Source organism: Chanodichthys erythropterus, chromosome 14 (assembly GCF_024489055.1).
Source record: "Chanodichthys erythropterus isolate Z2021 chromosome 14, ASM2448905v1, whole genome shotgun sequence".
NCBI classification, from domain to species: Eukaryota; Metazoa; Chordata; class Actinopteri; order Cypriniformes; family Xenocyprididae; genus Chanodichthys; species Chanodichthys erythropterus.
The window spans coordinates 11,651,055-11,661,116 of NC_090234.1; the positions used below are offsets into that span (position 1 = coordinate 11,651,055).

At 36.7% G+C, this 10,062-nt stretch overlaps 1 protein-coding gene across 1 annotated transcript in view; it reads left to right on the plus strand.

The window, feature by feature from the left end:
- gpc6b (glypican 6b) overlaps positions 1 to 7,846 on the plus strand; it is a 33,921-nt gene extending 26,075 nt beyond the window's left edge. The window contains exons 6-11 of the mRNA XM_067410241.1: positions 219 to 349; positions 1,067 to 1,210; positions 2,527 to 2,556; positions 5,080 to 5,219; positions 6,900 to 7,048; positions 7,263 to 7,846. Of these exons, the coding sequence (XP_067266342.1) occupies positions 219 to 349; positions 1,067 to 1,210; positions 2,527 to 2,556; positions 5,080 to 5,219; positions 6,900 to 7,048; positions 7,263 to 7,450 (782 nt within the window). The 3' untranslated portion in view covers positions 7,451 to 7,846. The remainder of the gene's footprint in view (positions 1 to 218; positions 350 to 1,066; positions 1,211 to 2,526; positions 2,557 to 5,079; positions 5,220 to 6,899; positions 7,049 to 7,262) is intronic.
- The last annotated feature ends 2,216 nt before the right edge of the window (positions 7,847 to 10,062 follow it).

Here is a 10,062-nt window from a genome sequence, read left to right on the forward strand (position 1 = left end):
GAATTTGAAAAATATCTTCATGGTTGAGTAAAAACATCAAAATAGTTAATTATATTTTGTCTAAAAAGAAAATAGAGCGTATTTTAGGGACCAATTCTGCATTTTTTTATTTTTTTTTTAATTGTTATCTGCATTAACCCAAGGCAGTGCTTCTGTTTTCCACAGGTCTCTGTCAGACACTATTAAATAACACAGACTCTCTCCGTCTGTTTTGACAGATGCCATGTTGCTGGTGACGGAACGACTAGAGGGACCGTTCAACATCGAGTCTGTCATGGAGCCCATCGATGTGAAGATATCCGAAGCCATCATGAACATGCAGGAGAACAGCATGCAGCTCTCCTATCAGGTCTGTCCTCCACCCGCCGTTCATAGTCATCATGTCTCGAACAAGCAAGCCTAGAATTTAGCCATCTGTGGGCTTCACTGCACACAGGTCCAAAACCCGAACCCTGTCATCCTGCTTCCAGTCTTATTTTTAACAACATAGTTGCGGATGGTCAGAAATTTGTAGTTCACTGTTCAGGCACTAAAGCATCTCTGTGCGTTCTGACTCCGCCACTAATCACAGTTTCTGGAGAAGAAAAAATGGCAAAGTACGGTTAACTGGCAGGAGATGGCGTTATCCAGCGCCCGCATGGGATTTCGGTTTCGTGGAATAGTTAAAGGTGATGTGTGCAATTTTTCGGATGCTAAAATACTTTCACTTATGCCTTTTTTTTTCTTCATTGCATTTTTTCTCTTCTCTAATCTAGTTTAATAAATGTGGTATTGTATGTTGTGATTATTGTTGGAGTATAGTGCCATATCAGTCAACCATAGTGAATTCTGTTCCTGATGTTCCCCTCAATGGTTTTGCGGCTCTGATTTAGAGCCATGAAATAACATGTGGTCAAGAATGAATCTAACTTTAGGCATGATAGATCCAGCTAACTTGGACGTGACCATTTTGTTATCATTCGTCATTTTATTGTGGAGTGAGAATTGCGCTGGTCAGTGTTTGTCTTTCTCCGTTCAGCCGTATGCAGACAGACTCCTAGATCACGTCCTCTCCATGTAATTGCAGGTTTTCCAAGGTTGTGGCCAGCCGAAGCCTTCAGGAATGAGCCGGTCCGCCCGCGGCGTCCCTGACACGTTCAGCGGCCGCTTCAGCCCCTACAGCCCTGAGGAGCTTCCCACCGCCTCGGCCGGCAGTCGACTGGACCGCCTGGTAAGAGAGAAACACACCGGATCACACTGAAGCACCTGCGGGATGAACGGGCTTCGTTCCAAACCTGCTGCCTACATAGACATCATACTTCTTTTTAAAGAAATTAATACTTTTATTCATCAAGGATGCATTAAATTAATCAAAAGTGACAGTAAAGACATTTATACTGTTAGAAAAGATTCTATTTCAAATAAATGCTGAACTTTCAAAGAATCCTGAAAAATAAAGTGTATGACGGTTTCCACAGAAATGTTTTCAACATTGATAATAATCATAAATGTTTCTTGAGCATCAAATCATCATATCAGAATGATTTCTGAAGGATCATGTGACACTGAAGACTGGCGTAATGATGCTGAAAATTCAGCTTTGATCACTGGATATAAAATATAGCTGCGAGCAGCAGTTATCGGGTTCAGTCGCTTTAAAGCCTTTAAGCTCATGCGTAAAAAGATATAATGTTTTAATCAGCAAGCCTGTAACCATCTCGATCATAGATGGAAAAGACCATTTACAGCAAATACAGGCGATTTATCATAGGAAATATATAGTTTTTAAAGCTTTTTAACAGTTATCGAGGTTGAACTAAAAACTAGGACTAGTTCACCAAAGTTGGTTTTTGAAATAATCTCCAATATTTAAGAACGATCCGGTGTACAGCGGCGGTCCTAGAGGCAAAGTTCAAATGTCGTGGGTGTGTGTGAAAATCGTGTGATATAAAATCCTTTACGCATGTGAAAAACACGAAGGCCGATTTCTTCTGAATTTCTCACAGGCCTCCAGAGCCGTGATCAAACAGGCCCAGCTACTTTAGTTCTGATCAGCCTCCGTTAAACTTGTCTTTTGAGATGCGTCAGTGTCCTCACAGACAATCGTGACAGACAGAGACGCCCCATGCCAGTTTTCAAGTCAGTCTGACTGAAGTAGTTTTGCAGTTATAGCCGTTTTCATGTTTGTTTCCCAGTTATAGCGCCACCAAGTGGCCAGTCGCTGCATCCTTTGAGCTCTTACACAGGTGTGCTAAGTTTGATCAAAATATCTCATTCTGTTCACAAGTTTTGGTGTCACTTAGAGACCGTCATTTATTATTCACATAGAAAACAGCTATTTTACACTAATAATATTTCACAATTTAATGCATCCTCACTGAATAAAAGTACTTTTTTATCCGTTCATCTAGTAAGTTGATCAGACTCTTAACGTCTTCAACACTTTCCCGTCTAAATAAACAAACAATAATCGATGTGTTTTCCGACTTTTGGACCCGTTGTGTATGAATGCCTTCATTTCTCTCTCCCTGTTTTAATGCTTGCCAGAGGATTGTGTGGAGAGTCATGCAACACAGTGTAAGAGTTGCTCAATATTTATCCTCCTGCCCACACACTCGATCTGAGCTCTGCTCTGCTCCTCAGTGTACACACTCTTTATTTCAGACCCTTCGTACATATAATGTCATGTCCTTTTTATGATGCATTTAGCATAATATCTCATTTATTCATATTTACCCTAAAACATATATTTATTTACACTTCAAATGCACATTTTTATATTGATCTACGAGTCAGTTTAGCTCACGCCTCAGATGTGTGCAAGCTTTGTTCATGCTGAATTCAGGTGCAGATATCGGTGTGTGTGTGTGTGTGTGTCTCCGGGGAGGTGCAGTTTACTCCGCTGATGTCTGATTCCTCCAGTGCGTCTGCTAATGGCTTCCAGACCATTAATGATTGACCGGCTCTTCGGCTCCAGATGCTCCTGCACACATGAGAAGGCATCAGATATAGGGCTGTAATCCATAATAGCGTGATATCCCCATTTATCAATAGAACTGATCATAATTAATCTCATAAACCAGTATTTGCTGAGAAAAATTATTATTGTGGCAGACGAGTGATTTATTGAATAGACAAAAAACGACTTTAAAAGTCAATATATTGGGATTATTGTTTACTTGGGGAACTTTATGATTAGATAAAAAGCAGTTTGAAATTATTGTGAATTATTTATGAAGTTTTAATCATAATGATTGTATTGTGAACATTCAATATGTAATCAAATAAATAAACAATTAAATCGATTTATTATATATATATATGGACTGTTATGATCACAATGAGTGAAAAGTGCATTAAAATCCTCCTCGTTCATTCCATGATTGAGCCGATAGCAGAACTCGCGCAAATAGACATCTATTTTAAATGGAGTTGAACTATTTTAATGTTTTTATTTAAGACTTTATCCGTCCGCAGCGACGTGAATGAACTCTGTCTGACTCAGATTGAATCTCTGTGTATTTCTGCATTGGTCACATGATCTCTTCAGCTCAGCGTAACTCGTTAGAGCTGGAAATGAATTGATTGTATCAGCGAAGCTCAAATCCAGATCTGAGAGAAACTCGACACGTCCTCTGAGAACGGCCGGCCGCGCTCGTGTGCGTTTATCATTTAGTCAGGATTGCATCTGCTTTACCTCAGTCCTTAAACTGTTTTAATGTTTCAAATGACTTACGGACAGCTTTCACAAATAAGTGCACAAAATAGGGCCGGAAACTCTTAAATTAAATTATTTTTCAATGAATAGTCAGTGAAACAAGGTTTTTAACCTTCGGAAAATTGTTGATCATCCAAATTTGGGGATCAAACTAAATATTATTTGAGATGTTTCATATATTATTATATTTATATACATTTTCGGGGGTGTGTTTACATCGTTTCAAATGGTAACCAAACATTTAAATAGCTTTCACTATGAAGCAAACTAAAATATTTATAATTTTTGTGTTTGTTTATTCATAAATAATTGTTATATATAAATTATTTTAATTATTACATTTTTTTGAGAGGGAAAATCGTGTGTTAACTGATGCACATTACATTTTTGGTGAGTAGAATTAATAGCTTTTTTTAAACTTTACTCATTTAAAATAGGTTTTACTACAATTAATTAAACTTCAAAATCTATAATTATGAACTAAACGTCAAAAAATCACATCAAAAAACATTTGATGTTTAAAACTATACTTGTGTAAGATTAACTTTTATCTAGTTTTATATTATATGTATATTTATATATTGCATTTAGAGGCATAAATAGCTTTGATTTATGTTTTAAAATGTCTCTCTGTTGAGGTTAAGGACAGGCTTTCTGAAATGCCAGTGACTTAAAATAGTGTTATTTTTTTCATGGAACAGAATGAAGGTCGTTGGCCGTGTTTTTATTTCCTCAAGCTCAAATCATTATACATGCGTGAGCATAATTATCACTTTCAGCACTGACCGCACAACATAAACATGACGAGGTTAGATTTGTTTAGATTGTGTTTATTTAAAGGCGTATTTTGTGCTTTGCTGATTGCAGCCTGACAAACTGTTCGCCAAACATTCATCCAGAGCAGAAACACACGATCTGCAGCAGCTGCTCCCTCTGCTGGAGGAGGAGAGACGCGGCGCTTCATGCTGCATTGATTCTTCACATCTGCATAATGCCAGCCTCTGGTGTTCATTGGCTGATCAGCGTCTCTTTGCCCCGCCCTCAATCACTGCAGTCGTATCTGAAGAGCTTGGTTCATGTTGTTCATGTCGAGAAGACTCTGCTGAGATTAATACGGTAAAACTGTTACTGTTCGCATCGCTGTGAATCAAGAGCTGAGATTCAGATATGATAATGAGTGTTTGGTTTCTGACCAATCAGAGCAGAGCAGCTCTCAGAGAGGCGGGGTTTAGAGAGACCGAATCTTCGATGGAAGCGTTTCAGACACTGAGAGAAAAGAGCTGATGCTGCAGTGGATATTATGAGAGAATTACAGTGATTTTGACTAGATTGCTCCAGTCCAAGATTCTTGTGTCTGTGAATTATGTAATGGTCATCATCAGGTGACGGACATGAAGGAGAAGCTGAAGCAGTTCAGGAAGTTCTGGTCGTCACTTCCTGTGTCGGTGTGTCAGGAGGAGGATGTGGCGTCGACAGGCGGAGCGGACGATGAGCGATGCTGGAACGGACGGGAGCAGGGCAGGTAAATCTTCTCAGCGTTTATATCTTCTGTTTTTATTAAATACTTACTTTACATTTTGTTTAATATTACAAAATATGTCTTTTATATATTTAAATATTACATTTTATTTTTATTGTAGAGTTTATTATACTGTGAAACATACTGTATTCATTCCAAAATTTGCAAAAATATTATTTTAATATTATATGATCCCTTTCACCATCTAGAGTGCTGATTTTTTAAAATTTATTTATTTTTTTATAATTAATAAAAATAGGTAGAAATAACTATTTTTGAGCTGACCCTTATAGGGTCTTTTTAGACCCCAAATGACGTTTGCTAAAATAAAAATAAAAAGTTCTCTTTGTCCAAATGACATGAAACTTTGTACAGTTGTTAACATTAGTAAAATAATAAAATAAAATAAAAAATAATTTTAAAATAATTAGCGATATCTTGTTTTTATGTTAGTGTAGAGAAAAAGTCACACTGAGGGTCTTTGGGGTCTCCAGACAGGAAAACAAAAAATAATTGTTTTTAAAAAAAAACAAATGTAATTTTACTCTGTTTATTAAGGTTTTTACTTCATAACTGTGTAGTTTTTGGAGGATTTATCATATCTTTTACATATAAATAAATAAATAAATAAATATTTTGTTGAGTAGGTTTTTATACAAAAACAGCTTTTTATGTAAAATTCGCTTTATAAAAGACCCACATTTCTGACTTTCATTCATGGGGATCACATGGATAATTTGACATGGTTTAGTGTGAGATTTTTGCCCATCTTTTGGAAAATGCAGTTTTAAAAGTAAAAAATGATCACTTTATCCAGCAGATGGCAGCAGAGCTCCACTATTTGCTGTTTGACTGACTGAAAGACTCTTTTCACAAGTATTTTCAGTTGATTCATATCTAAATATTATGAAATCACAATAATAACAATAAAAATTACTTTGTCAAAGTTTAGCATTTATTGTAATGAAAAAATCAGTTTTTCAATATTTTTACATTATGATGAGACTTAGAAAATGGACAAAATTCATCCTCAGAATCAACATTTTTGAACAACGTATTGTTTTCAGTACAAAAAAAAAATGCTGAACTTTGACAAAAAGTCATTTTTATTGTCATAATAGTGATTTCATAATATTTAGATATAAATCCAACTGAAAATACTTGTGAAAAGATGTCTTTCAGTCAAACAGCAAATAAACAGAGTAAAAACATTTAATAAACAGTAAAATTACATTTGTTTTTTAAAAAAACAATTATTTTGTTACAAAATTACATTTTGTTGCCTGTCTGGAGACTCTAAAGACCCTGAGAGCGACTTCCCAAACCAACACCGCACAAGGGTTAGAATAGTGAGAAGAACAAAGATAAAGTCAAGTAAATTCATTGCTAATAAAAAGTTTAAACCCTAAAAAACATTGTTATTCTTGTGAAAAAAGATAATTTATGAAAACTTAATGACTCATTCCAAACTTTACAGAAAAGCTGGAGAGCTGAATCTTTCCACAATACTGAAAATTAAAAACTGTTATCATTGTGAGATCACAGCTGTGAATATTAATTAAATGTAAACAATATATTCTATTAATTCTATGCAATACTGTATTACTGTATTATCCGTCCGTCCAGGATCATTGATCATGTAAATTGGGATGAATGTGAACATGACTCGTTGGTTTTGCACAGATTCGTCCCTGAGGTCCAGACGGCCGTGAATGACCCGGATGCGTCCAGACCGGACGCTGTTATCCGACAGCAGATCATGGCTCTCCGCGTGATGAGCAACAAGCTGAAGAACGCCTACGACGGGAATGACCTTTACTTCCAGGACTCCAGTGAGTCTCGTTCATCCCTGCTCTCGTGATGTACCGTCGTCAACATCTGACGTGGAGCAAGAACCTTCATGGAAGGAGAAGGGATCAGGACCGCTTTGATGAAAGCTTTTGATCCGCTTCAGATGTTGACGACTGCATTGTGTTTATATTAATCTGTGAGCCTGAGGTCGTGTTTGAATGCTGGCGTATCCTGAGATCTCTGTCTCCGTGTCAGATGAGGAGAGCAGCGGCTCCGGCTCCGGCAGCGGCGTCACGGACTCGGACTCCTTCGTGACCGACGCTCCGGTTCAGGAGCCGGAGAACAGGGAGGAAGAGTCTTCCGCGTCGCCCAGCGTCCGGCCGGACGTCCTGCTGCTGCTGCTGTCCTTCAGCGCTCTGGCCGCGAGTGACCGCCGGAGATAGTGTCGGCTTCTGACCGGACTGATCGGAAGATCTTCAGAAGGTCGGGAGCGTCACACATCCGATATATGAACGATGTCAAGGGTCTCTTGGACAGCAGATTAAAGGGTTAATTACAGTTCTGTCATCATTTCCTCACCATCAGCGCTCAGATCCATGATGACAGAACTGTTCCTTTAACTGCCGATTATCAGGATCAGGAACACTGATCCGTCAGAGACTCTGACAGCGTTTCAGTAAATTGCTCTATTTCAGATTGTTAATGTCAGGAGTTTCTGCGAGAATCACGCTCAGAAAACACGGTTCGATTCCTCCTCTGATCTGGAGAACATCAGACGTTCTGTTCTGATCATCTTTCATCATTATATGTCAGAAAGATCCAGTAGGAATATCCAAACATCCGGAATGCATAAATAAATGTCAGTGTGTTTCCTGCTGCCAGAGCTTTATTTTTACACATTTATTCAGAATGAGTTTATTCTGTCATTGGCTTGTTTCTGCCAATGATTGTGAACAATAATGCCGAAATATAGATTTGTGGGAATATAAGTGTATGTTTTCTGCCTGAATGACCTGGTTGGTAAAACTGAATCAGTGTTTTGGGAAACCGGCTTTATGAACGTCCATATTGACACATCAGTTATTATTATTATGATGATGGTGTTATTTTTGTGATGTTACTTCAGTTTTGTGCTTTTCTTGCTCATCTTTCAGAATTATTGGTATTAATATGCACACTTGTGCTGCAAAGCTCATTTTCTTAATCAGATTCTTTTCATAAAAAGCAGGATTGTCTGAGATTGAGTTCAGTTTGCGTTTTTTACATCATTTGACAAATAATTTCTTTATTAAAAGCACATCCACTAAATATAGTTAGTTTTTATTCCTTAAAAAGAAGTCAAGAGTTTGTTGACGAGGAAAAAATAATTTTTTGAAAAAAAGTTTTACCGATCGACTCAGTTTTAATCAATCTTGTTTTAAGGTTGTTTTGATATTTTACTGAAAAAATACTGATTAAGAAAGTGATTTTTTTTTTAGCAGTTAATTACATTTTACAGTGATTGATCTGGGATAATTTCCTGCTTTCTGCTCAGATTTTTAGGAATGTAATGTGAGCACTTTGATATAAAGATGTGCAATGCTCTTTTATTATATATATATATATATATATATATAATATAATACAGGGAAACAAGGTTGATTATTAACTAAAAACCATAAAGATATTTCAAACAAATAAAAACACAAAAAACTGTTAAAGAACTGTAGCTTTATAGTCATCTTATTGTGAAAATGCTCAAATGATTTGTACATTTTGATTCAGTTTTCACGTTCAGGTTTGGTGTGTAAACATGAATTCATCAACTTTGTGCAGCAAAGAAAGAGTTTTTAAATAATATTCCCTGTTGCTGTTTGTAAAGATTTGTTAGCAGAAGCAAAACTAAAGTATTTTTGAAACACTGAGTGTTTGTTGTGATCAGTGTCTTCGTGTTTCCTGGCGTGTTTCAGTGAAGTGTTCCTCACAGCGACCGATTAACATTAATTCAGATCAATAGTTCACTTTTGTAATTAAACTGATGGGGATAATGGGGAGGGTTGGGAACAGATGTCACGGACAGGTTCTCGCATATGGAGAGAAATCGCCAAGAGTCGGATACGACTGAACTGGTGAATAAGAGAGAATTTCATCTGTTCAGTTTTGTTTCTTCCATGAAACACACAGAAGTTCAGCAGAACGGTTTTAGTTCCGTGTGATCGGTCACATGACTGAGATCTGAGAGCTCAGTTTAATCTGTTCTTTACGTAAAGCATCATATGACTCGAGCACGAGTTTCATGAACGACCGTAAAGAGTAAATGAAGCATTTTCTTTTTTCTCTGAACTGTTTCTGAAACCAGCGGCAGAAATGTGACCTTTACCACAATAAAGCAAACCGGGACGTTTACAGTAAACAATTCAACTTTTATTAAGAACATGATACACAAAGTTTAATTTCTCATTTCTCTTTTAATTAATGATTCTTGCTATTGTTCAAATGTTTGGGGTCGTTTAGTATCTTCTGCTCACAAAAGCTGCATTTATTTGATCAAAAATACAGTAAAAATTGTGAAATATTATTCCAGTGTAAATCAGCTGTTTTCTATCTGAATATATAGTAAAGTGTAATTTATTCCTGTGATTTTCAGCATCATTACTCCAGTCTTCAGTGTCACATGATCCTTCAGAAATGATGATTTGATGCTCATATTTTAAAACAATCATATTTTTGTGGAAACCGTCACACATTTTATTTTTCAGGATTCTTTGATGAATAGAAAGAACACCATTTATTTGAAATAGAATCTTTAGTAACATTATAAATGTCTTTACTGTCACTTTTGATCAATTTAATGCGTCCTCGATGAATAAAAGTATTAATTTCTTTAAAAAAATACAAACCCCACACTTCTGAAGTGTATATAAACATCTTTCTATTTCATTTCATGGCAGCTGATATAATTCAGCAGATAAAATCATCCTCTTCTCTCATCATTTTGTGATTTACTGCGTGTTTTAATCATCGTGGAGCGTTTCCTCCGTGTGCCGGGATTCGGGACGGAGCCGTGATGATGTGG